This window comes from Athene noctua, chromosome 15 (genome assembly GCF_965140245.1).
Source record: "Athene noctua chromosome 15, bAthNoc1.hap1.1, whole genome shotgun sequence".
Taxonomy (NCBI): domain Eukaryota; kingdom Metazoa; phylum Chordata; class Aves; order Strigiformes; family Strigidae; genus Athene; species Athene noctua.
In genome coordinates this window covers 12118840-12146742 of record NC_134051.1, presented here as the reverse complement: position 1 = coordinate 12146742, position 27903 = coordinate 12118840, and the positions used below count along the sequence as shown (strand labels likewise).

General features: G+C 38.7%; 2 protein-coding genes across 8 annotated transcripts in view; one reads left to right on the top strand and one right to left on the bottom strand.

Moving 5' to 3' along the window:
* Positions 1-88: 88 nt before the first annotated feature.
* Positions 89-13110, bottom strand: KNOP1 (lysine rich nucleolar protein 1). 2 transcript variants are annotated; one of them, XM_074919580.1, is made up of 5 exons: positions 13003-13110; positions 10007-11318; positions 6351-6419; positions 5774-5851; positions 89-3394 (listed from the first exon to the last, which is right to left on the bottom strand). In XM_074919580.1, exons 2-5 carry the CDS (start codon positions 11315-11317, stop codon positions 3083-3085), a joined length of 1770 nt encoding a protein of 589 aa, XP_074775681.1. In that variant the 5' UTR covers position 11318; positions 13003-13110; the 3' UTR covers positions 89-3082. The 2 variants fall into 2 exon arrangements, with proteins under 2 accessions (XP_074775681.1, XP_074775680.1); XM_074919579.1 differs by lacking the exon at positions 13003-13110 and adding an exon at positions 12436-12571.
* IQCK (IQ motif containing K) overlaps positions 12456-27903 on the top strand; it is a 45600-nt gene continuing 30152 nt past the window's right edge. For 2 of the 6 annotated variants that reach the window (XM_074919592.1, XM_074919590.1), the window contains exons 1-6: positions 12456-12601; positions 13912-13967; positions 15787-15916; positions 17786-17883; positions 23925-23977; positions 24096-24173. In XM_074919592.1, coding sequence (XP_074775693.1) covers positions 12550-12601; positions 13912-13967; positions 15787-15916; positions 17786-17883; positions 23925-23977; positions 24096-24173 — 467 coding nt within the window. In that variant the 5' untranslated portion in view covers positions 12456-12549. Of the gene's footprint in view, positions 12602-12621; positions 13007-13065; positions 13165-13239; positions 13351-13911; positions 13968-15786; positions 15917-17785; positions 17884-23924; positions 23978-24095; positions 24174-27903 lie in introns of those variants that run through there. The other 4 variants (XM_074919595.1, XM_074919591.1, XM_074919593.1 and 1 more) reach the window with 4 other exon arrangements.

Sequence of the window (27903 nt, the reverse complement as noted above, 5' to 3'; positions counted from 1 at the left end):
CTTTGTGTGTACAAATTTATCACCTTACCCTTGTGGGATTTCATTACTAATTACATCACATTACATTCATTACATTAATAAAATTTCACTCTCGTGGCTTCTGTCCCATGGTAAGGAACCATGTTGAGAACTCACATCTATTGCTGCTTCTGCTTAGTGGTGAGTATTTTAATGAGCTAAATCCTTATATAGATATGAAGATATATTTTTGCACAAAAATGTTTTATTTTGTTAAGGCTAAACAAGTAATCGGTGTTGCTAGAACCATGTATTTAAGGAATTAGCAAGCTGATAATAAACACCACCCAAATTATTAAGCCATTCTTGGTGCATGTTTTTCCATCTCCTCAGTGATTATTGAAGCAGGTACATCCAAAATACGTATTTTGTGTTAAGGTTGTAAAGAACTGAACTAGTCCTGGTACAGACTATATATGTAAGCGAGTAAAACTGCAGGAATACAAGATAATTATGAAGTGGTATCAACTTGATGCAGAACCTTTTCAACCTTTAGCACGTGGCTATTTTAGTTATACTGACTTTTAAATACTTCTGTATAAAGTGAACATAGATAGTGAAATTATAGTACTGTATGTGTTATGATGTCCCACTTTAATTTAGCTTTCCTTTGTGCTGCAGCTGCACCAAACAACTCTCAAGAGCATGTAGATGATTCTTCCTGTTGGGCTTGGAAACGTAACCCAGTTCATGGTTAAGTGGGATTAAACTCTGAGCTCTCTAAACTGCCAAGTGGGTCATGCTAAGCAGCTGTGGTATGGCAGAAATTGCCCTCTGGGGGCAAATGTACTGCTCTAAACCCAGCATGGAATTGTTCCAGATTCTGTAAAATGGAAACTCTTACAGCAGGCATACAGATGCCCCAAATGTTCCTCTTCCCCATGCAGGCACTGATTTTTGTGTGTTGTCTTTTAAGCACAGTATAACTTTGGTTTTTTTATGGATGCAAGACTGCCATGAGAAATGTTTTCAAATGTTTTACTACTGTTTTTATTAGTGCAAAAATAGCTCAACAACAGGCAGAAATCTCTGGTTAGGAGCAAACTCCGAACATCTAGCTTAGAAGCTAACACAACTACTCTAATAAACTGCTTCTGGCTTACTTCTGTGTTAGAGCAAAATTAACTTTAGTTAAAGCACTCTACTTAGTACAGACCTCCTCGTTCTTCTGTATATAGCAAATATACAGGCCCAGACCAAGTTTGTCTGCTTGAAAAAAGCTGACAGCCCCAAGTATGTGTCTTATTTTCCAAACTACAACATTTTCATGTGCGTATTATTATCAAGAGCAAGGTGCCAGGCCATACCCAAAGCTATAGCTGGGCAACACACTGGTATACATTATGCAATTGTAGATGGGAAAAGAGTCCTTATCCAAAGCAAGGCTGTGACTGTACCACCTTCAGCATCTTTGTCAGTGGCAGTGCAAGACCAGTTACTCCCCATCCCAGACTGACGCGGCAGCAGAAAGCTGTACATGCTGTTTCTCTCCTCTCAAATGAAGTCACTAGTTGATGTTTTCCTACCTGTTCCTTCAACTTTTTTTTTTTCCAGGCAAGTAGCTGAGTGCCTGCATTCAGCATTTGTCTTAAATCAGAAAACAGAACCTCCACTACCTTAATTTGAGTAAAGCAGCAGCTGAAGCCTAGAAGGGCCAGCTGAAGCCAGTCACTGAGATTTGAAAGCACTGGTGGAAAACAGACTCACCTTGAGGTAGTGGTGGTTTTGAATGATACTTCAAAGGAGATGGTTTCCTCAAAACCCAGTTCAGACCCTGCAGGAAGTGATTCAGCATCTCCTTCTTCCCAGGTATGGGAATGGATTCATGGCAACCCTTTAAACTGGAGCCTCTGCATAATTTTCACTTGCCCTCAGGAATTGCCCAAAATGCACTGGAATCAACTGCTGTTTTGTTAAGTGTATTTTCTGCTGGAGGCAGCTGCTTTCAGGTAGATGGACCCACTGGAGAAAAGTATTGTGGAAAGTGCAGTTGCCTCAAAAGAGCAAGAAATTCAGTAGTTCAGCTGGCATGATGTTATCAAAAAGGATTAGGAAATCAGTCAGAAAAACAATGATCTGGGCAAGCAGAGATAGTAACCTAATTCTGGGGGCCTGGGGTTCCCCTGAAAGTTGGTCACTATTACACTACAGCAGGCATGGACAGAAGAGGTGGTCACCTTGTTCTGCTTAAAAATCAGAGCTACACTAAAACTTAACACTCTCCCATAACAAATGGCACAGCCAGTAATAAAATACATGACAGCTTTTCACTCTTCTGGTAACTTCAAGCAAGACACTAATAGACTGCTTTGGACCCTTGAATCCTGAACACAAATGCAGTCTCATATTTTGTACTCTTACTAAAAAGTCAGTGAAAGTGCAGGTTGTCTGAAAATCCAAAGGTTAGAAATTTCATTCAGACTGATGTGTAATGAACCCAATATTAGACTGTCTTCTACAATTTAGGAAGTCTATATCCATATATTTGGCACTACTATCCACCTTCATTTACAGATAACAGCTGCTGCTTGAAAATCCAACTGCCAGAGCATAGTTAAAATATAGAGGATGTTCAACACTATTTTCATACTGAAGATGCTAATATTTAAGAAACTACTGAGTTAAAACTCTCCCCTCATCAAATCTGTAGGCATACCAGTAGTTTCTTCAAAGTAAAATGCCATCACTCAGTGTAAAAACGTGAGTTTTACAGAACACTTAAAATCCTCTTGAATCACTAAGATGTAGCTAAAAATAAGTTTATTAAATCAGCGTTTAAAAAAAAAATTACTAAGTTTCAACTTGTTGCAGACATTGCCCAGATATCTTCAATCTTTGAAGAAAACTGTCTCTTGCCTTGTAGAGAACATTGTAAAGATTTAAAAAACTTACTGTTAGCTGAAGTGAGGACCCAGCTCCACATAATCTGTTGCACATAGTTGAAAATGTGTACTAAAAGTGCCTCATAAATCAAATTTCTTAAACATTTTGTATTTTATTTCAAGATGTGGAAAGCAAAAAGAAATTTGCCTGCTGAATTTTCATTCCTTTTATTACTTGAGTTTTAATCTTCAAATTTTATAGATCTAGATGTATATTTGTCTATGTATACTTTTTTGTTGGCAGCAGGTTGAAATCCAAGACCAATTCCTTTATGTTGCTTCAAGTCCATTGCTTTATCAAATTCCATCTTCAGAGCCTGCTGTAACTTCTCCTGCCCTTCCCTGTTCAGAGCCATGTTTGGTTTGTTCGTAGTTGCTGAGAGATTTTGCATAGGCACAGAGCCCTTCTTAAAGCCACCCATCAGTCTAAAAAACTTCCTTTCTTCCTCAGGACTTTGAAAAGCAGCTGTAGTCCACTGTCCAAACTTTGTATCCTGTGAAGCAAAACAAGGTTAAGGCTAAAATTAAATAATACCAAGACCAGGGAAGACAATTTCTGGCAGTGTACCACAAGAACAGAGCCAGCTCCAACAACCTGACAGGGCTGACAAAGCTGGGAAGCAGTCATTCCATGGGTAGTACCTCTTGAAGGACATGCTACAAGAATGACATAACCCTGTCTGAGTGCATCTTCATTAGCATTTCAGTTAATTTAACCTGTAGATAGGGTTTAATGCACTTTCAGAATCTCCTTTCCCTCTGTCTTTAGGAATCTTGGCTTTTCTGCTCTCAGTAATAGTTACCTGGCTCAAAGAGCCAAATATTGTCCAGTCATTTCTCTGAGAATAAGACAACTGTCAGACTTAATCCTCTTTCACTCTGTCACTTTGTACAGTCATCTTTTCCTATTGCCTAGTAAGGTAGCTGTTGTTTTCAGCAGTGCTTTGTCATGTCAGTTTTGGAGACCGTGTTCAGTTGGGCTCATACACTTTTCACTTGCATTCCCATCCCACTAATTACCACTAATAGTGCAAGGGTGCAAAAACTGAGGCCATACCCTTATCCAACAGGACTAAATATAGTACTCTTAAAGCCTCCCCTCCCTCGCAGTTGGCTGTATTTTTTTTTATTTGCTCTATTCACCTTTCACTGTATTCTTTGAACTAGTTCACTCCTTCAGGATTTTTTTACAGTCTGGAGATACTGGCTCCTTTCTCAGAATACAGGCAACGTCCAAGTAAAATCAGAATGCAGCTGTTTGTAGAGAACTCAAGATACATCATATGATTTACAAAGTTTATGAACTTTTTGGCTTACCTAAGAATGGGCTTCATTATCTAAGGATCTTATTTGACTGCTGAGCTATAGCTAGGAGCAAGGCAGTCATTTATAACTATTTTTGGCAGGGTTGCTACTCTCAATTTTTTCTTTAAAGTTGGGGGTGATATTAAATGAAAGAATGTTTCATCATTAATTAAGTAGGCTGAGCTGGCTACATCAAAGGAAAAACCGTGAATTTAGTGGTGTGTTTATGTTAGCCTGAAATCCTTCCAACTGAACAGTTGTAGCTTGCATGAAACAGTCATTCTCCACTAGACAGCCAACATGACACACAGCATGCTACACAATATTGCAGGCAAGCTGTAGCAGGTTTTTAAAGTTTAAAAAATGCAAGGCTGGAGTATCATTCACTATCACAGACCAGAATACCTGCTATTAAAAGAAAGCTGTCCATAATACTTCAGTACTTTTACCTTGCTCAAAGACAGGTTGCTAAGCCCAGGTCTGCGACACAGACACATGCACATAAATACATGTCCTCCCTTCGGAACGGGAGACATCTGCACAGATGCAAAAATAATTATGGCTTGTCAAACCCTGTAATTTTTTTAAAGTGAATTGCTGGCAGGCACTACACGTAGCTTTTGCTGCAGCATTTCCAGCTCACTCTTTGTGAAGCTGCTGAATTACTTTTCATAGCTTCTATTCTTTTGCATACTACTAAACAGAGACAGATCAGCACCAAAGAACTGAGATCCCCTGCCAAGGATGTAATTTTTCTCAATGACTTCAGAGACTATTAGATAGCTGCAGTTCCAGAGCTGTTGCAGTCTGCCTCCCACTATGTAAAAACCTACAGTTGTTTCTGGCATATTTTGAGGTATATGCCAACTCTCTAGGCATACTGGCAGTCTTGTGAAACAACTAAGAATCCAGAATTACGAGCAAAGCTTTCTCTCCTGACTCTTCCTACCCCTGCTAAACGCTACTGCAACAGTTTCCACTACCTTACTGTAAATCTGTCAGCAGTCAGGCTGAGTAGGATGCAAAAGCAAAGAACAAAGAATCATCTTTCAAAGAGGTGGAGGAAAGATGTAGAAGTTAGGAGAGAACTGACTGTAAGTATCACAGACATGCATTATCAGTCGTCATCCCTTCTACCTTTCCATGTGCACCCGTTTCTGAATGTCTGAAAACCTTCCAGATAACAATTCAGATACAACTCAGTGACTGCTCTACCCATAGCCTAGAATTACTTCTATTTCACAGTAAGAAGAAAATGCTTCTGTAGCAATTTATCCGAGCTCATTCTCCAGAAGAACCAGAGAAAATGTTGCTTTTAAGGACCGATGATGGGAATTAAGAGCACTGTACACGGCCAACTGCTGCTGGAGTTCACTGGTCAGGCCCCAGACACTCTTGGGATTGTACTAACTTGTCCTATAGCATGACCTTAAATTTAGTCAGAAGGAAAACTATTGGGCCAAGCCGTGTACCTGAGCCACATACAAAAAGAGTGTGCAGTGCCTTTTTCAGGAACTTGCTCTGTGACACAGTATTTCCATCATATCAAGGTCTAAGTTCATACATACCTGTTGCACTTTGGGACTGAAAACCTTAGTTTTGCCAGATTCTCTATCGATTTCTTCTTGCAAAGCCTGCCGCCTCACCTAGTATGCAGAAAAAACAGCACAAGACAACATCTTCTGTGTGTTAAATGACGATTTAATTCATAATGAAAAGATAAGGGAAGAGTAAAATAATTAGTTATCTTCAGAATTGTGTGAGACTAATTAAAAAGTTGCGTGTGATCCTTTCACACGCTCAACACAGCAACTGTCACTTTTCTAGTGGTATTTTAAATTAACATTTTGCTGTATCAGACCCGCTTAATCTAACTGCGGGGAACAGCTACACTGAACCTGACAACACTGGTGAGAGACAGAGAAACCTGTACTGAACCCAGTAAGCTCCTTAGAAGTGTCTCACATTGACTGGAGCTGTACATTTCGGACTTAACCCATGGAAGGTAAAGCACATTTTAAGCAGAGCTCTATTTAGAGAAATCTTGGCATAGACAAACAACAAAGCAGGTCTTTTATTACAGATTCTATGCATACATTAAATGCTGACTTGCTTTAAATCTTACACAATTAAGACAAAGCATACCTTGTCTATGTTAACTTCGTCGCAGTTTCCTTTTTTTTCCTGCACAATAGTTACATCATCTGCATGTTCCTATAAAACAGGAAAAAGCTTCGATGAATATTTTTATCTGTTCAATTAGAATTTATACAGCTCTGACCATGAAAGTAGTAAAAACACTAAGCGATACAGTAGTACTGTTCTGGGGCAAGAAGAAACAGATCTAAGCTGGAAATGCCAATTAAACCTACATCTTTCTATGGACTTTTTCACCAAGGAAGAGATCCTTTTTTTAACACAGAGGATAAGGGAATTTTTTTAATTCGCACCTTAAATTTGGCCTGCCAACATCACTGGCACATACAGTAATGTTTGTAGACACCATCATTTCATAAAAATGTAAATGTATACTTGAAATAAGGGACAGAAAGAGTGAAAGTAGAAAAAAAATTTAAATTGATGGTAAAATAATGGCCCCTCTGAAGGCACAGGACAAGCTTGAGGCATGTTGACCCCACTAGCCACTTCAAAAAACAAACCAAACAACAACACCCCCCCAAAAAAACAACTGAGAGGCAGCTGTGTTGTGCTCTGTCTTGTACAAATGCAGAGTAGATGATGGGCCCTAAGGAGCTTCCAGTCTGCAAAGAGCACAGGGAGAGGTGTGGCACATACATAAAATGTGTCCTACAATGGCAGGAAACGCCAGGAACGCGTTTGAGAGTGAGGAACAGGTAGCTGATGTGAAGAGACAGAGCGGCTACGGCAGGAATGGACGGGCAGAATGGCAGGAGGTAAATCCGTGGCAGAGCCCACAAGCAGCCACATACTGATAACTCCGCCACAAAGTGCAGCTTGTCAGCAGCTTTTGCTGGTGCTTCTAGATCACTGTCCTCAGCCTTTCTTTTCCAAATTTGTAATAAGGATCAGATTTTTGGGCATCCAGTGTAACAGGATAAGTAATAAGTCCAGGATAGTGGTAAATTAGAGCCATAAGCTTTAGACCAGCCTGGAGAAGGTGGCCAAAGGGAAGATCTATTGATACTGGTAATATAATAATCCAAGCATGAAATAGCCAGGGAACACCAAGACAAGGAAAAGATTTGTAACATACTTCTGTCAGCAGAAGCTGCTGTTACTTTTTTGAGAGTTTACAGTTTTATTTAAAGCCATGAATGATTCACTTCATTTTCCGAAGTCTTTTATACATTAATTTCACACACACAAGCACATGCACCATTAAGAATGCAATGTCTGCAATAAGGAGAGCTCATTCTCTTAGATGAAAAGAAAAAAAAAAACCCCAAACCAATTTACTTCTAGATGGCCTGGTACTGTCTTTTCAGATCTATTAAAACAAACAGGAAAACTGTCCTGACAGAATTCTGCAAACAGCTGCAACATTATTTTCTTTTTAGCTGGAAGGTTAAGTGGCAGACAAGGAGGAAGGGTGCACCCCCATCCCTGCTAATTCACAGCACATCGCTGACCCGCTGAAGGCTACTGTGTGGCAAGTTACCCCCTCTGGAGGTGTGCCAATCTTCCCCCAACTTCATGGAAGGGGAGCACATTCACACATGGTAGGCTTCTGCTGTCTGCAGGCAAACAACTTCAAAGAACTACCGAGTCCTCACTGCTCCTCACCCTGCCCAAGTTGACTGTAAGGGCATCCAACAGGAAAAATATCAATCACTGACATGAAGTGGGTATCACTCCACATTGTCTTTAAAACTTCCTCTTTTGCTGCACAATCCCAACACAAGATCTTTCAAGGCATGCAGCAGTACACGTGACACACTATAGACTAGAAAATGTTTCAGGACTGTGGCACAATTAAATGCAAGATGGATGTTAACATTTATTGCAACAGTGTCTTTTGGCTTGGTGGGAACTAGATATCTCTAGAACTGATTTACCCAGACTTGTCAATCTTCAGGAGAATTTCTCTGAAGTACTTTTATTATTAAACGACAGCGCTGAATATGGGAAAGAGAAAGCAAACATCCATCACCCTGCAGCCTTCTCAATTGTCTGCAAGACGTTTGCTGTGTTTTCCATTGTAATTGGTCATGCAAGTTTACTTGTCATTGTTAGGCTTATCTTGCCTCCACAGAACGTGAGCAGCTGCAAGAATCCAAAAAGGCAATGTCAATTTAATTAGAAAATGTATCCCAGCAATGAAACCACCTTGTCCTTTGAAAGGTCAAAAACAGAAACCTAAATAAAGTGACTCAAGCATCTGCTCACCTAATGACCATACACACTCTCAACACAAACACTTGTGGAAAAAGCCTGTATCTGGGTCTTCATGAAGGCTGAAGAGCCTGCTAATATAAATCTATATTTATTAGCACCAGACACCAGAAAGCTGCCAGGTTTCCACAGAACATGAAGACACTGCATATATGAGTGCATAACAAAGCAAAGCACATCGTGAAGTGTGCCTGAGAGGCAGCAAGTGCTACGGTCCGCTCTAGCTCTGGTTGGCAAAAACCTGCAGTGATGCTTTATTAACTAGTGCTTGACTTTTAAACAAGCCAAGCATTCAAAGTTCTTGATAAAAAGCAAGTGGAGTGCCATTTCCCTGTTACCTACAAAAATAAAAACAAGCTCCTAATGACTTGCAATGTGCTGTTTTCAAAACTGTTTAAGCAGCTAAAAATACAGGTACCTACTGAATTTCTGAGCATCTCACAGCTTAATTCCCAATGATACCAACAGAGGTTAGGCATGTAGGTACTAACTTCAGGCACTTAAATAGCTTTAAAATATGATCCTAATCAGATAAAAAAAAAGAAAGTTTTTTAAAAAAGTTAAAGCCATAAAACCTGATCTTAATCGTCTATTAAAAAAAATAATCAAAGAAGAAACCTCCCTATTTCAAATCTTTCATCAGTTCTTCTCCACATTTGTTTCAACTCAGAAATGGCAGTACTGCAAGATTCTCTGATGGGATTTCCTTTAACAGACAGCCTGGATATCTTCAGATATAATTTACATAGCTCTTGCCTACTTATTTTCTTGCATAGATTCATTTTTTAATTAAGAATTTGTGTTTAGGTTGTTTGCTAGCATTATTCTATCATTATTTATACATCAATGCTCTAGGCCTAGTCTACACTTAAGAATCTTAGAATTTTCTCTAAAGTTTTGCCCAAGTTCAACAACAGATTTTGGCTAAATTTCCCCCTTGGTTCTAACACTACACAATTCCAGCACCAACAGCAGCAAAAGCCTCAGGAAAAGTCTAACAAACACAGACGAACTCATGCTGCCAGTTACCAACCTGCTCAGGTTGAATGGCATGGTATCAAAATCCTATTTTATAGGACTGTTGCCACTTTGCTAAGAGCAACTGAAGGAGGGATAGAAGAATATGACTATACATACTAGTTTCCTTTTTGTGCCAAGACTTGCTGTTAGTTTAATACTTACATTTTCACAACTGAAACACTAGATGCAGTAGGCATTAAAAAATACATCCCTGTGTTTCACAACTATTACACACTGAAATCAATAGATCAGCTGATCCTGCTTCTCAAAACCCGGAGGAGACCCCTATTGACCTAAATGTAACCTAAGGGTCTGATCAGGCAGAACAGCCAGCAAAACAGGACTGCCTAAAAAGCTTTCAATTCCCTAGCAGGAGGTGCAAAGATACCCTCTTCTTTACAACTTACCGGTGCCTCATTTCCCATGTCTTCTCTTTTGATCTTTTTCTGTTTTCTATTTGCTTTTGAAACTGGTTCTTCAGCAAAGTCCTTTGGTACTTCTTTGTTGCTTTTTTTCCTTTTTCTGTCACAGAGCATATGATTACTATTGCATAATACCCTATCTACAACATCCCCCGTGACACAGTCAGCTCTCTTCATTTCGCTCTCTTTGTTCTTTTCATTGCTTTCTAGTTGTGTTATCTTTTGGCTTTTAGATGCACTGTCATCGTTTAAAGAAGCTTTTGAATATGTTGTTTCCTCCTCCTCTTTCTGAATCTTCTTTTTCTTTTTCTTCTTGATGACTTCATTATTATGCTTGACATTTTTCCTGCTTTTTTTTCGAGAAAGCTCTTTTTCCTCAGACTCAACTTTGTGCTGTCCTAGGAGATGCTTATCAAGAATTCTGTGACTGTAGTCTTGATTACCTTCACATGTTAAGGAAGAAACATCTTTGCTTCTCTTCTTCTTCCTCTTGGTCTCTCTGATATTTCCAGAGTTATCAGCAGTGTTCTCTTCCTCTCTATTTGTCAATGTAAGTTTCTGGGAATTCCTTCTTTGCCTTTTTCTGAAGTCACTTAATGCAATGGGGCTATCAGGAACTTCACAGATGTTGTCCCAATTATCTGCTAGTGGTAAAAAGGAGCTGGATTTAACTTTCTTTTTCTTCCTCTTCTTTCTTCTCACATAACTCTCCCCATCATTCTGGATAATATTTGTTCCATGCTTTTGGCCCATAAAAACTTCTTCGTGTGGGTTTTTACAAACTTTTCCAGACTGTTCACTCTCCTGCATGTCCTCTAATGGAAAAATGTTTTTCTTCTTCTTTTTCCTCGTTACTTTACAGTCCAATTCCAAATTCAAAGCAGTATTCTGATTATTCTCCAACGATAAGAAGGAATGACATTGGACTTTTTTTTTCTTCTTTTTGAGAATTTTAATTTGTTCCTCTAATACTTCTTGAGGTTCTGAATTCAGATGGCCTTCCACATTCACAAAGCTTTCTGAATGTGCTTCTTTCAGTAATTCAGAGCCTACTTTCTTTTTCTTGTTTTTCTTCTTACTATTCTTCAGTTCTAATTGGTCTAAACATTTACAAGTTAAATTTTCCTTTTTCCTCACCTTTGTTTTTGTCTCAAGCTTGTCATCATCCTCAATTTTAATGACAGTTTCAACATCTTTCTTCATTTTAATGATAGTCTGAGTACTATCAGTTTTCACCTTTTTCTTCTTCTGTACAGGTTCCTCATGAACTTCTTTTCTCTTTTTCTTAATTACCATCCTAAAAAAATGAAATGAAGATGTTAATGCACTGCTTCAACAAGATGGCGCAAGTCCTAGTCTATTTGGTTTTCCTTTATTCTGAAACCATTCCATATCTCTCATTGTCCTCAGAACTCATTTTCCAATTTCATAATCTGCTTTCCACAATGGAGGGAACCAGAACTGCATGCAGGACTGAAAATATAGTCTACCGGAATGGTCAAGGAGTGATTTTTTTTGTCTTGTTCTTTAGTGCTGTTGTAGTCTGTAACTTTCTATTTGTCTTTTTCACAGCTGCTGAGCATGACATTTTCACAGAAATATCTACCCTCTAAAAATCTTTCCTAAATGGCAAAACATACTTATTGATTTATATATATGAATAGTTAAGGTGGCTTCGCACATATGTGTGACTTTCCACTTACTTAACACTGAACTTCACATCACTTTACTGCCCACTTAGCATGACAAGATCCTCTCAAGGCACCTTAGTTATCACTTTGAATTTGCTTCTGCTTGCAACTTCTCGTCCTTGCTATCTGTTTCATTTCTCAGGACATTTATGCTTATGAGCAGGTTACAGCAGAGAAGCCTTTGGGACCCATCTGGTGACACTCCCTCCCTTTGCTGGGAAACCTATTCCTACTTGGTTTCTCATCTTTTAATCAATAACTAATCCACAGGATTTGTTTTAAGTCCAGCTTGGAAGGCATCCTGTCAAAATCCTTTAAAAAAAAATCTAAGTAGATCATAATATATCTGTTATCTGACGATCAGGGCTTTCAAACCAAGCCAGGAGAGGTGCGGGACCGCCCCCCGCTTCTCTCGCCCTTGCTCCGTGGGAGCCGGGCCCGGGGCTGCCCAGGCCTGCCCACAGGCCACCCCTGCGCCCCGGGATGGCGCCGGACCCGCCGGCTGAGCCCGATTTCAGGGGACCCGCGGGGCGGGGGGAGTCACCCCACATCCCGCTCCCCTCCTGCCCCCGCTACGCGGAAGGAGCGGAGGGCGGTGGCAACACCTCGTTACCGCCCAGCTCGGCCCGCCGCCCCCCCGCCAGCGCTCCGGCGGCGCCTGGGCCACCCCGTCCCGTCCCCTCGGGCCTCCCCGTCCCCTCAGGCCGCCCTGCCGCCGTTTACCTGCCGCGGCCCACGTGCAGCGCCGGCCGCCCCGCCGCCCCGGAAGGGGAACGCGGCCGCGCCCGCCCCGCGCCCGGCACTGGCGGAGCGGTTGCTGCGGCAACGCGGCGCGACATGGCGGCGGCGGGCGGGCGGGCGCCGGGCCTCTGGGAGCGGGTGTGCGCAGGTGGGAGCGACTCTCCCGCCGCTGCCGGCTTCCGGGCGAGGGGGCGGCCCGGCCCGGGCGGGCTGCGGGCCCCGTGAGGGCGGCCCCGGCCCTGACCCTGACGCCGAGGCCCCCCGGGGAGGCGCCCGCGGCGTCGTCCCTCGCCTCAGGCCCTCGGGGGCTCCTGAGGCCGCTCCGCGCTGCCGCCGGGGCCAGGGCCAGGGCCGGCGGCCTCCCGCCCCGCCGCTGGGTGCCCGTTCCCGGGACGGTGCTGCGGGGCCCCGCCGAGGCCTTGGCTGCCCCTGCCTCCTGAAGAGGGAGGGAAACCCGCCCTGCTCGCCGCCGAGACCGAGTCCAAAAGCGTTTCTGCTCACGAGCGTTATGCTAATTTTTATTGTCATCGTCTTCTGAGAGAAACGTACCTTGGTGTGTGTGCCCGCTGCCAGGAGGCCAGCAGTATCCGGTTTATTCTAAGGGTCGGGGCCTCTGCTTTACCCTGCGGTCATCTGCCCTGCGCGGGGGCAGCTGCGCGGTTACCTGTCCTGCCATGGGGCTAGATTATTGCCTTGGGAAAGCAGAGAATGGTATTGCTGTCACGCAGGTTCAGTGAATACTGAACTTCTGCTACCGCCATCCAGTTTTTAATGTAGGAATAAAGTTGCTTATTCTAATAACGATTCAGCTGGGGCATCTGTACTACACATGGAAGTAGTGATGTCAGTAAATCGCCTACTTACAGTGGGAGAATGGTAAACCTGCTGGCTTTGGCTGTAAGAGCTTTTTGTATCGTGTAATCTGTAAGGGTTTTTTTATATCAGGTCCATTGTCCTCCTTCTTTATTTTTCTTAGCCTGATTCACTCAGTAATCTATGTGGGTCATGTACTGCTTTTGCTGATTTTTTTTTTTTTCTTTTTTTTTTCGACTGGAGACACTTAGCGGATACTTAGCAATGTCCTGGGGATTTATTTGCTTATAGAGGAATTCACGTCGAAAAGCACTGTTGCATACTACTAAAAACAATGGTTAATTCTGTGCAAGCATCTATATTTTACTAACATTAAAGTATTTTAAATTACTTTTTGGTTAAAAGTAGTTTTCCCTGTAAGGGGTTATTTTGTCACTGAGAACCTTGAATTTGACTTAAAGCCAAGATGAGGTTCTAAGGTCTCATTTGTTTTAAAACATTAGCGTTCATGTTACATTTTTGTTGTATACTAATTTTTGTTGCTTCAAACCAGAATAAGTACCTTTAGAATATGGTGGTTTTTAGGAGAAAAATAAGTATGTTTTTTAAAGTCTTCCGGATAAATGTTGTACTTTTTACTTCCAGAGTATGAAGCAGAACAGCCACAATTTCCAGATGTTCATGAATCAAAACATGGATCTGTGAGTATCGTTCAAGTAAAAAATCTGCATAGGGCTGGTTTTAAATTATTTTAAATAAATAAATGGGCAAATTAGGTTCCCATAGAGTAGACTCATTCATAAAATGAAAACAAAACTACATTTTGCAAACAACTTTTGTGAATCAACAAATGCAATATTCCAAATCATTGCTTTTATTTAAAGCAGCTTGGTTAGTGATATCCTAAAATTAGATTACCAGCTGTGTTTGATTTGTACATCTCGCTGTCTTTTTTTCTGTGACTGTCTGCTTCATAGACAGGCCTCTGAAGTGTGCAAAGATCCCCTTTGGGTGGTGTTGAGAGCAGAGTGAGCACTGAAATACACAGGAGAGCGGAGCAAGAGCAGCAAAGGAGTTATGCCTCAATTTCACATATGTGATAGGTCACTTAGATGTGGTGATTGACATTAGTAGAACTAAACCTGATCAAAGTCGTTTGAAGTCTAATTTAGACCAAATAAATTCAGCCTAGGTGATTGACATTAGTGGAACTAAACCTGAGCAAAGTTGTTTGAAGTCTAATTTTGACCAAATAAATTCAGCCTAGAAAGAGTTATTTGGCAGACCCAAAAGAAAGACAAACGACTTTAAATCTTTGTCCCCAGCAGTTCTAGGAGCAGCAAAATTAATTCTTTTGGGCATCACATACAGAATTAACTTTTATTTAAATTAGGCATTTTTGTAGATGTTTTAGCTTACTATTCTGTATTTAGGTTATTTTAAAACTACTTTAAGACATTGTAATTTAAATTGTGTGACAGTTGGTCTGCTTAGACCTACCCTGTTTCCCCAGATAAAACTGGCTCCATTACAGGCTGTTACTAAATTTGAGTAGTGAACTCTGCTTGGGGCATTAGTCCGCGAATAATATATTGATAATTTGAGCATCTGAATAAAATCGTATACCTTTTTATGTTGATGCACTTTCTTTTAATTTCCAAAAGGATCATTTTTTCGTCTTGCATATGTTAAAAAGCAGTCTGTCTGCAGCCATTGACATGCAGTGTATTAGAAGTGTAGTGGCCTGATCTCACCAGCTGCTTTTCAGTAGCTCATAAACTGAATTTTAAAGTGAAACTGTTTAGAAGACATAGTTTTCATAACATGTTTTCATAGCAAACTGCAATGGTGGTGCGTTCTTGGGGATAAAAGGTTGTATCTGCCTTTCTGTAACAGGTGTTGCTCAGCATCTGTTAGGAGTATTCTTCTTGGCTCAGTGTAACAGTTCCTTCACTTCTAAAAACCATACATAAAATTGTAGACTGTCTTTCTTCGTGGTATCCATAAGTGTTTCTGTATGCAGAAACTTCAGATTTGGATTTGCATCTGCTCTGAATTTGTCTGTTTATGTTTTGTTTAGAAGGAAAATTTTTTTTCTTTAGAAGCTGAGTGTCAGGACTTCTGAGCAATACAGAAACAAATATATAAGCTTCTGAGTGGAAAAATAGTTAGAAAATTTTAATTTTCAAAGAGTTACTATTTATTAAAATGGCTAAAATATTTGTAAAACATTTAAAAATTATTTTTTAAATTGTGATAGCTTACTGTATTCTCTTAAAAGCAATCATATACCTTCTGTTAGGTTCGGATGTTTTTATTGTGCTGGAAACTGCAGAAATTTTTTAAGTGCAATTGTTTTTTTTTAAAGTACTCAGAAAATACTGAAATAATTTTATATTTGAATTAGAAGCTATAATTCCATATTTTTTTAACTGACCTGGTAATTTTTCCTGTTGAATTGGTCATATTTTTTTACAGTCTGATTGGGGTATTTATACAGGTTACATTTATCTTGAACAGGTGTCTTTGGAAGTGGAAATATTGCAGCCACCATGTATGAAACAATCTTATCCAGCTGATACTGTTGTCCAACAGTCACTTTCCATACCTGAGGCAGGCCCCTTCCCAGACCCACCTGATCCAAAAACATGTAAGTAGGGTATATTATCTTGAACCCTGCTTCGATTATTTTTCTTGCATTTGGCAAGGGTTTGTCCTTGCTTGACTTTAAAGTGTTAGCAGCTACAACACCTTTCCTTAAGAGGAATTTGCATGATTAGTCCCCTGGTGTGTAAACAGGGAGCCAGCTTGGCCACTTGGTCAATGGGAGAAAGCTCAAATGGTGCATTACAAATCAGTAGCATTGTCTAGCTGTTAAGGTAGTTTGGTTCTCTTCTGAATGACTTTTTATTTAGCCACTTAAACCAGAGAAAGGCAAGCATTTCTTGCTCTAATTTAATAGTGCAAAACTAGGATCAATAGACTAAATAGACAATTGAGTTTGAAAACTGCGTTCAAAATATTATCTTTTCCCAGCTGATTGGAAAAAGAATGGAAACAGCTCTAAAGTTTTGTCCTTCCATTTTTATGAATTTCTATATGTTACAAAATTTACCAAGTAGCATTGTATTTTTATTATGCATTTTAGTCCTCCTTTTTGTCTTCCATTCATTCTTGCTCATTAGGAATTCCCGTTGCTAGTCAGAAGTAGTGTTACTTTTAGCTTTTATATATATATATATATATATATGGTGTCCTTTCAATTATGAACATTTTTTTGGCAGTATAGAAACCAATTAAAGGTACAAAGCAGACAATAAATTCAGTGTGTCAGCTGTGTTGCCAAAAGAGAACACTTCTATGACATAATCTTTACTGACCACACCAAAACCTGAGTACTTACTGAATGGCAGATGGTCTGGCTTTAAATCAAGGGCAGCACTTCAGCCTATAAGCACCCCTGCTTGACTAGGATCCTAACAGGTTTGGTTTTGTTCACCTCTCTGAGGGATATGCTCTTACACCTTCATACTGGGTCATGTTCCTTGCTCCCACTGGCCTGCTGAAGTTGAGTTCCTCCATGTGCCCTGTCTTCATCAGAAGGGGTAAAAGGCTCCTCCACTTCACCCAGTTTATAAGCTGATGGTGAAAGGTCCCATTAGGAGAAGATGGAGATGTGGGGAAAAGTTGAGAAGGAAACAGAGCTTGAGAATCTCAGTTGAGCCAGTATGTAGCCATTAGGGTGTATGTAGAGCACGGGCAATAGAACTGCTGGTTTTTGGTGATGCTGACTGCAGCTGCTTTCTTCTGCTTGGAACTCAGTGATGCCAATGTGTGTGAGCACATGGGAGGTATGGTAAGTAGACTTCATGTGAGGGCAGTGCAGTCAAACATCAGAGAGAGATGCCAACCCAGACAGCCCTCCCAGGGTGGAAAAATTGTTTAGACAGAGTCATGTTCAAATTTCTGAAGGATCTGGCAAGCAGGAGGTAATTATGAGAAAGAAATCACAGCACCACTGAAATACAACCTTTGTATTTTCCTCTGTCTAGAAATTCAGTTTTATGACTAACCCTGTTACTGAAGATTGTAAAGGGATGAATACAGATACCAAAAGTGTCTCTATATATAGACCAAAAGGTCTAGCTGTAACAGCACTGAGTTCAGTGCAGGCTAATTTACTTTTTTTTCTGTCAGAGTAAATTAGTCCACGTCGCTTTTTGTTTCACTAGCTAAACTGGTGTCTGAATTTACTAATTTAAAACTAAGTCTGACATCTCTGAGGCATGCTGTAATTTGCAGTGTTGATGCACCTTTAGTTTGAAATTTACTCAAGTTGTCTTGGCTGAAGAGAAGTGAAGACAGATCCATGGCTGTATCTGAACTGAATTCATCTGTTCAGTTCAAGCTGTGCTGGTATTGATAAAATGACTGATACTTAGTTCATGATATTTTATGTTTGTCTTTTTGAGAAATCTAAGTTCTTACCTGTAAGTGAAGGCTGTACTGTTTTGCTCAGGTTCTCCTCAAGAATACTTGGAGTATTACATATTTCCAGTACTCTTACCTGGAATGGCTGAACTTCTGCATCAAGCAAAGAAAGAAAAATGTTTTGAGGTTAGTTTTTAGTTTTCGGTTCAAATCATTGGCCTTTTATTTCACAGGCTGTATTTCTTTGTTTGATCTTTTGCAAGAAAACCAGCCACGATAATATGAAATAACAGATCATGAGTTGTTTTGGATCTGGTCTTGAATGTTGTTTTCTCCAGTAATTCAGAACAGATTGCATACTACACACACTTAATCACTATGACCATCTCTAACTCACAACAAATCCTCCTTAAATATCCAGTTGTATTTAGCCTAAATAGTGTTGTATTTTAGAGAAACAGGGTTCCTTTCAGATTAATATGCCTTACTCCTTTGAGGGTGATGTAAAGAATTTGAATTTTACTTCATTACTCAGTTGTTTTTGCTGGGTTGGCATCCTAATTGAGGTGCATTCTGTGTAAATTCCATTTAAATGGAACGCAGTGTTTTCAGCATTAACGAGCCTATAAAAATCGTACATTTTAAAGATCATTTTTGCTACATATAGTTTTACAAAGTTTTTTTTTCAGTGTATGTGTGTGTAAACGTATCTACAGATACGTTCCTCATTGTATAGGGAATGCTTAAAAAAAGCATTAGAATTGCTGCAAAATAAATCTCATTGTATCACCATAGCTTAACTCACAACCCCCCAGCAATAGATTAGGTACTGGGAGTTGTGGGCTTTTCCATCATTTCTACTATTTTATCCAACCATGGAAGTAATTTTATTTTCTATTTCTTTCCTACTTTCTATGTGTCATCCACACTTCCCAATATGTCTCTATTTTTATGCCTGCAGCTGAGCCTCCTCTTACTTGCAGCTTGATAATATAAAGAGCATTTAATATAAATGATAATAAAAATATCTCCCATTTTGTACATGATACACATCTGAGGAATACAGTTTGTGCTCTTGGGGTTATAGGTTAAAGTGTTATCGATTAAAAGTGATAGCGAAGTGAGGAGGACTTTATGTAACTAGTGGATTATTAATCATTTTAGGTTTTGATCTACCGCCTCTTCAACTACTGACATTGACTTCCTGTTACAGGCATGTGTATATATGATAACAGACATTCCAGAACAATTTTTAAAAATTATATGTGTGCTATTTGCTACTGACCTATACATGCCTGGCACAGCCAAAAATACAAAAAGCTTCGCAAGCTTGAGTGGTCACCCCAGACTTGCATTTCAACACCAAATCTGTACATTTAATAACAGTAAGTTATTTCAGATTTTGCTTAGTCTTTACAAGATTTGTGTCTGTCTATAAACTGATTTATATATGTGTGTAGATGTATTTATAATCTGTGATTAATACAGGTGGAATAGGAAAATGGTTAATTTACATGTCGTTATGGTATGACATCTCTGTACATCATTCCTGCCATCACATTTACATTACCTAGCCAAGAATAGATTGAACATATATATTATTCATCACACTTTTAATGAAATCTATATTGATTTTTTTTTTTTTAAAGGAAGCACATATCCTTTAATAGGAAAAAGGCATGTCTTACAGCTGGCTTAAAATACAGTCCTTGATAGATATTACATGTTTCTGAAGGCAATAAAACAGCACTTAATACAAAAATAAGAGATTTTTAAGAAATATTTCAGTTTCAAACTCAGGAAAAATCTATGATTATTTAATCTAATTTTATCTGAGAAACTTTGCAGAGCTCAGTGGTATATAGGTTAGAAAGTATCTGTTCTGAAAATGGATTTTGTATGGGTCTGTGTGTTGCTTTATAGAAAACTAAAACCCAATTATATTCTAATGTATAGAAACTGCATAAAAATGAGCACATCTTATCAAAATGACAGTACGTGATTTTTGTTGTTATATAGAGAGATGTCCTGCTATTGGGAAAGGAAGTTTAGGAAAGCAAGCTTATGTCAGATGATCATTTTCCAGTGTGACATAATTTCTTCCTCCTTTTGAACAATAACTAGTAAAACAATAGCTCTTTATGACTGCCATATAACTGAATATTTGTGTTCTTTTCCATTACTGTCCAGGTGCTTGTACTTAGACATTCTGTTTCCTTACCTGACTTAAATATATAATTCTGAATTATATTTTTGTTTTGTAAAAAATGTGGTGTTCCATATGGGTTTGGAGAAAAAAAACATACTATAATTTGCATTAAAATGGTTAGTGCCATTTGTGCCAGAACTGATTTTTAGGATCAAAACCAGAGCCTTTAAAAACCCAGAGAAAGTTAGGGACAAGGAGGGAGGGTTCTGTGATAAACACATGCGAAGACAGCTTTAAAAAATAGGAGAAGAACAAAGAATAGAAATATCCCTGGAAATCATGAGAGAACAGGAGAGGAACATGATTCATTGTGATTAAGCTAACTGAAATCATGAAGGATGAGAACAGAATACTGGGTTTGAATTTTGGCTAGACATGAGTCATTAAAGCCTGTAAAGGGCAGCTCCGATAGAATAAACCAGTAGAAGATAAATGGAAGAAGCACTGGAAGAAAGGGAGGAGCAATCGAACTGACTGCAGTCAATGCTGAGCGAGCCTGGGAGAAGAGAGAGGGAATTGCAAGGGACAATGTAGAGTGGGTTTTTGATGAGAGGGACTAAAGGTTTTCATGTTTTGAAGGGGAATGAAGATGAATGAGAAGAGAATGAAAAAGAAAGTAGGAAATTGGTTTAGCAATTGAAACTGTGGTAAAGGAGAGCAGATCAAGGGACCCACAGAGGAACTAAGGGTAGAGATCAGAAAAGATGCATCCTTGTCTGGAAAGGAAGAACTGTAGAATCATATGGGAAAGGCAGGAAAGGGAGAAGGCTCTGCTGAAAGTAGCTGTTTGCATAGGAAAGAAATCTGCAAGATCTTATTTGGAAGGTGATTTAGAAACATAACTTAAACATTTAATTTAAAATAGGCTCTCTTGCATTATGTAGTGTGTATGACAAATCTGAAAAGCCAAAACCTCGAAAAAACTGCCAGCTGCTACATATATTTGCAGACTTCAAACTGACATAAATATAAGAACAGTCTGTAGAAGCTTAGTTTTTAAATTAGAGATGAAAGAAACCTATTAAGTTGCCCAGTGTATTCCTTTGCTGTTTTGTTTTGGTTTTTTTCCCCCTACCATAAGTTCTCCTGTGCTTTATTGTATCTGCTGTCAAATGTCTCCAGGGGAAAGACTATTTTCTTAAATCTTTTCTCTCATGAGAACTGAGTAATGCATTAATTTTTCAGCATTAAAACTGAACAATGTTTAAATATTTTTATTAGCATAGCTCTGATTTTTCTTTCTGGTTAGCGATCACAGAAAGAGGATGCTGTATCAGACTCTAATGGAATATATTATATTTAAAAGTATGGGAGACTGGGGAAAGTGAATGGAGGAAGGTTTCCTAATGACTTTGCCATCTCCTGATCACCAGTATTTTTACATTATTACCAAGTACATCATATTTAAACTGAAAAATGGAAAATGAATTCTGACTATAAATAGTTTATAAGCACATCTGCAGGTTAACAATGCACATTGTTCAGATACTTCCTGTGTTTATCCTGATTCATGTAGCATAGGAGGAATGTGTCAAAGGCAGGTCAACTTCTGTCATTTTTTCCCTTCTATAAATTTTGACTGCTGTGCAACTAATGATTTAATTCACCAGTAAATTGAACTGTTTCCTGGCAAAATAATAACAAAATAAAAGAATATTCAGCTTGACTGAATTCTTCCCTGGATCTAACAAGGCTGAAGCAAGATGAATTTGATTCCTTTGGTGATGACTGTTTTGACAACACTGTTCTGATCTTTTTTCCTGTTGCAAAGGAAAAGCAATTTAGTTAGATTAAATTACAGCTGCTAGATTAAATTGAAGTTTGTTGTCAAAGTATAGAATTTATTCTCTGAAACAATTCACTAAGTAATGGGACCCAGTTTCAAGCTGTGATTGAGAATAGCTGTACAACATCAGACTCTGCTATTTGTTTTCACATTCTGTTCAAGGCAAAATTTGTCCATTTAACTTCTAAAATGACCTGTAGAAAACTCTCAGGTGAAGGTGTTGGTCTCTTAAAGCTTCAGTGTTTGACTTCTTGGAACAGTATCTTCTATTAGCATGACAAGTGTGAAAATTCCTTAAGGACATGTGTTTCTTCACAGCCAAGCACTCTAACGGAGTGCTGCATGAACCCCAAAGCTTTTGTTGTCATGAAACAGATCATAAAGGCACATGGGGTTCAGCACTGATAATTGTTTTGCAATGTTCTCTTTTTCTACTCTGTCTTTTTTTTTTTTTTTTTTTTAAGAAGTTCTCTTTCTTTTCTGTATGAGTCGGACTGTATGTCTACCAAGGATAAGATTCACTTAGAAAAGTAAAGGCTTTCCTGGGTATCATCTAGGAATGCCATGCAGTCTTGCTCTAAACTTCACATCTCTCATCCCCCTGGCTACATTTCTTCCCTGTGCAGTCAGCGTCTCACATTATGTTCCTCTTCCACTTCACCTGTGCCTGAAGTAATACACTGACCCCCAAATTATGCCATGTGCTAATATCCCAAACTTTGAAAGGAGTATGCCATGTAGAGCACATTTTTTTTCTGCCCCTCTGTTCACATCCCCCAGTCTTTTTTTGCATTATATTCTTGCAGCACAGGGGAAACATGGATGGTGTGGATAATATGTAGAAGAGTCATCTGTCATGCATTAAATTTCCAATTACTTATCTATTGTGTTTTTCTTAGCAAGAGGCAGTAGTACCTTTATTTCTTACATTTTATTGAAGACTCCAACCTCTTTCATGACATTTAGCAGTTTCACAAATGTGTTTGACCAGTGTGAATTGTTTTCCTAAAAAGTAATAGTTGCAGTTGATCTTCTATTTGACAGGGTAAGAATTACCTTCTGGATAGGAGCTAGACTTTCTCTAAATGGCTGCTATTTTGATAAAGCAAAGCAATCAGTGTCTCTGTTCTGCAGGAGCATGATGTCTTTTAGTGTTCACTCTCTGGCTGTGTACATCCATAACACATCTCATGTAAGAGGGGTTCAGAACATACCAGCTAAGCTCTTCTGTTATTCCAGCCAGAATATGATACTCTCCACATCATCTGAATCCACAAATGCAGAACATTATATTCTCCACATCATAGTTACTCCGATTTATGATGAGCAGAATAAGCACCTGTACTTATTTGTACATTCAGTCTGTAAAGATGAAATGCAGAGGGGAAGTCTCTAAGAAAAGGAAGGCTCTAATTAATTCTGTATTGATCAAAATTTATCCTTTGCATTTTGAACTTGAAACATACTTTACCGCATGCAGTGCTCTCCACCTAAACAGGTACTGGCTGCATGAGTCACTGTGGATAACCCACTGCAAAACATTTTGCAAAATTCTCATTGGTTGTCAAGAAATTTTAGGATTGGGAGCAAAGGGCACAGCTGGTTTGCTCTGAAGCTCCAGGTTTTGAACTTTTTACCTGGTTCTCTGTAATGTCCATGGTATCTGTGGTTGGTTTTGCCTTTCTTTCTGGACTACCCAATAGACAATTTTGTCTGAGCAGCCATACAATACCCTGCTGTGTGTGTTTCTAAGTATGCACAATGCTTTCAAGCTGGTTCCATGCAGGAGGAAATAATATTCCATCAATGTTCCTTTTGTGCCTTTGAAGTAATGAAGTATTTTAAGTGTGATAATAGAACTTTGAACAAAATGGCAAGTAATTTACAACATATTTTCATATATGAGTTCTGTTAATTTCTTTGTGATGAGACTGCCACTTGGAAAGAACACCATTCAGAGATACCTGTTATAGCTATATTGCAGCTAATATTAAGATAGTATATGTAAAATTTTCTCACTCATTTTTTGACATGACTTGAAAGCATTCCACAAAATTTCTAAAATTTTGGCTAAGTCACTGACTGTTGGCAGTAGCAATATTAAAGCAGAGTAATGTACTGTATGTTTTATTTGGTAAAAGCAGTCAATTTAGTTTCTGTTCCTCTCCAGTAGTAAAAGTATGTGACCAATCCAAAAATAATAAATAATTTGAAACTATCTTCTATCTTTAGAGAAAAAGGACCAAATTTATTGCCTGTGATTTCCTAACTGAGTGGTTATACAAGTAAGTTAACTATGGCTTTTACTATTCATTATGCTCAATGATTCAAAGGCATTAATTTGCAAATAGAATAGCTGAAATTTAAATTAATAACAGTTGTTTTCTTTTTTTTTTTTATCAGCAAGAACCCAAAGAGGAAAGATGAGTCATTTACAGAATTCTTTTCCATTCCTTTTGTTAAGGACTGGCTAAAGGAGCAGTAAGTTATTACAGTACTCAGAGCAACATTCTATCCTTTTATTCTTCTTTCTGTCCTACTCGAAAAAAGTAATAGAGCTTTGATTCCTTAAACTGTGTCCTCTAAATGCCCTTTACTATGTGCAGCAAAGAACTATGTGATGCTTCTTAACTTAGTAATGTATTAGTTGCAAGGTATTTTGTACCAGAATTGATCACAGAGAAATTAATTAAGGTTTCTTAAACATTTTAACTGTGGAGTGCAGGGCATGCGAAGAGTCTGGTAGTAGTATGAATATCTTTGTACTAAAGAGCAGAGCAGCATTTTCAATGCTGATTCCTACTATGGATATCTTTGAGGACATACAGTCTAGAAATTCTTCCCCTAACTGTAACTAGGTGTTTTAAAAATACCTGTAATAGTCCTTGGTGTCAGGATGCATTTCTGCAGACATTTATGACTTTGCATCTGAGAAGTGAACACTTGTTTTGGTAGCCTCACTTGCATATTCCTTGTTATTGCTGTGGAACCAAGCTGTACAGTAGTTTTGAAATAAATGTTACTGTCCTTCAGCCTGCAGTTTAACAGTGTAGGTGTTGTATGAGAAAAGAAGAAAAGCAAAGTGATAGGCCACAGTGAGAGAATAAGAAAGTTACAGAGGTCAGATTTTAAAGAAAATTTTCAATTTGAAAACTTAATTGGAAGCTAGGCTGGTGGTTGGTGAAAAGAGATTAATATCTTTGTAGATATGATTTCTTTATTGCACTATGTAAGTGGAGGTTGAGCTTTCTTGAACTGTTACCATGTGAAGCTTGGAAGCCTTGAGTAACTGATGCTGCAAGAGGAAAGCTCCTTGACATTCACAGGCCTTTGTTGACAAGGTGGTGATTGTGGCATGAACAGTTTGACTATCTTAGAGGTAGTCATGTGGTCAGTTGTGTAGGAAGTTTCAGCAGGAAGAGATGGACATCTTCATAGAGTGACCCCTTTCATCTCAACTCTTGATACCTTCAGGTACCTGCTACTGCATCATACTGCCCAGTCACTACTGTTCAAACTTGCCAACAAGATTCCTGTTTAAGACAGTGAATTTTGTAGTTTGGAAACTGATTATGAACTGCAGTGAGGTTGTCATCCTCATTCTCAGGCATCGGTTAGCAAGGCAGTTTCGATACCTCTGAATTGTGAGGATGGATATTTGTACCTAAGATAAATATCTAAAATCACAGTTTTACAAACAGTTATCTTGGAAGTAAAGCTGACCTAAATGGTTCCCTGTTCTCTCCTGTTCTTCACCCCAGCCTGCTTGTAGGCAACCTAATATCACCCTGTCCATTTATACCAAATGCTTCGTTATTCTCATCAGGGACCTCCTCCAAGTTAGAGATGTCTCTGCCAAAATGTGAGAGGAGGATTTGTATAGCTATTTAAAATACAGATAATTTCTCCAATCTGGTTCGCTTGGGAGCCTGACAAACCTTTGTATTGGCACAAAGGAAGGTTTAAAATGCAGGGCTCAGGACAAGGTGAAGAGAACAAACGAGCTGGTAAGATATAGAGGTGGTGGCAGGAACTGCTTAAGTCAGCTTTGCCAACAAGAGAATACACTGTGGAATCACAGCCTGAATGACTCATAGCTTCTGTTAGTACTTGTGCTCCTAAATAACATAGTGACAGCTCCACAAGGACACTGAAGTGTCACAGTCCTACTTAAATTGATACACGCTTGATCTTAAAACCTCTAAACAAGTAGGCCTTTAAAAATAATAATTATCAAAACCCAGATTTTTGTGGACTTACCTCAAAATTGCAGGTTTCTTAACAAATATTGCTTATGAAGTAAGCATTATTAGAGCAAAGTGAAAGACTGCAATATTAAATGAGAATAAAAATGAGAGAATTTGTTATGATGTCCTTCTGGATATGTCATAAATAGTTTATTATTACATGCTTCCAGATACCACATTTAAAATGTACTTGATTCTATGATTTTTATCATAATTACCATTTTTATTTGTAAAGGAGTTTTCATTTTTTAACAGGATGTATGAATATAAAAGAGGCAATATGATAAAAAGTGCTGGTCAAATTTTGATGGGAAACATCCTTATCCTGACTGTTTAGATAGTATAATTAAAAAAAAAAAAAGTAGTAAAAAGTGTTGCTGCAAATTTAAGGGGTAAACCCTTGTGTTGTTTTTTCAGCTACTTGGAAAGTGTTCTGAAAGGTATCTTAAATAGGAATACGTTTCTATACTGTGTTAAAATAGGATTTATCAGTGGAAAGTTGTCTTCATGCTTAAATACCCCCCCCCAACAACCAAAATAAACCAGAGGGATAAATTTTTCTTCTATCAGAGATCCAGCTTTTTTTAATATATTCCATACCTGAGTATGACTTTTTTGGCTCTCCTCCAGTGCCTCCAGTTTCTTCTTTGAAGCTCAATTTTTATTTTTTTTTAAGAATAGTCAAAGCCACAATCTTATGAGCCTCACTCTCTGTATGATGTGTTTCTAAATGAGATCTTGCAGCCTACTTTGCCTTTATGGGAAGGCCCAAATGCTGCATTGGTTTCCAGAATTTTAATGGCAGACACTGTACTTTCAAAAGCTGGTTACTGTAGGTGAAGGAGCTTTTAAAATTCTAATTTCTTTCCACCTTTATTTATAATAATTGCTATGACATCAGGAAATAAAAGCCTCAGTATAGTTACCTTGTCTTCTACCAGGTTCCGTATATTACCAGTAGCACTGACAAAATATTATATCCCTTGGGAATCCTTGATTCCTGAAGGAGATTTCAAAAGCAATAGAAGGAGCAGTCTCAACACTGACTGGTAATCTGCATTTCATGTCCAGGAGAACACAAAACATTTCTGTTTTCTTAAAGGACAGCTGTACCTTTCAGAGAACAGGAAACTGGGGTTTTAACAAGAAAGGAACAAAAGTTTTTGGACACTTGCTGAGTTACTTACCGATGTCCCTATTCCTACATTCAAGACTGCTGATATAGCCAAGTAAAGCAAATAGAATTAGAGCCTTGAATGTTTTGTACTCCTATAAATATGCTAACGAGCACCACAGTTGCCTTTTGTCAGCATTTTCCAGTGGTGTTTCTGGCTGAATGGCAGTGAAGCTAATCGCAAGTAACCAAGCTGCATGTACTGAACCAGGGACAGGGAAGGAGAGTCATCTGTGGTTTTGCCCTGATCTCCCTTGAATTTTACTTTTCTGGCATAGATAGGCTCAGTCAGTATTCTCACTATCATGGGAGTATGATTACCCATCTGTCTTTAGCATATTAGTGAAAGAAATATGAAGAAAACAATAAAAAACAAAGTTCCACTGCTCTGGAAAATACTGGTATCATAATCTACTGTCACATTAATGTAATAATATGACAGTATTGTTCAAGTTCACCTTCAACCCTTGTATTCAATGAAAGAATGGTGTGAGGATCTAGGTTAGGAATAAGCGCAAGTATTTTCCTGGCTGTTGAAGATCAGTCTTTGCATATTTTACAGGGGCTACAGGAATTGAAGGTGTATTTTATAAATAAACATTCAAATTTCACAAGAATTTATTTATCTGCATTTTCTCATTTTCTGTATAGAGGTATTTACTTCATACTCAGTTCAGAAGGACACTTTTCTTGGTTTAGTCTATCTGTGTATACCAAAACAAATGTGCAGATACAGGGAAAACAAATTTATCATGGCTTTAATGAAGTACACAGCTGAGATGTGTGTGTA

Coding starts and splice junctions, on each gene's coding strand:
- KNOP1 (XM_074919579.1), bottom strand. CDS start 12,551: ATGTCGCGCCGCGTTGCCGCAGCAACCGCTCCGCCAGTGCCGGGCGCG. Junction 6,420..10,006: donor ACATGGGAAATGAGGCACCG/GTAAGTTGTAAA, acceptor CCTGTTTTATAG/GAACATGCAGATGATGTAAC. Junction 3,395..5,773: donor TCAGTCCCAAAGTGCAACAG/GTATGTATGAAC, acceptor TTTGCTTCACAG/GATACAAAGTTTGGACAGTG.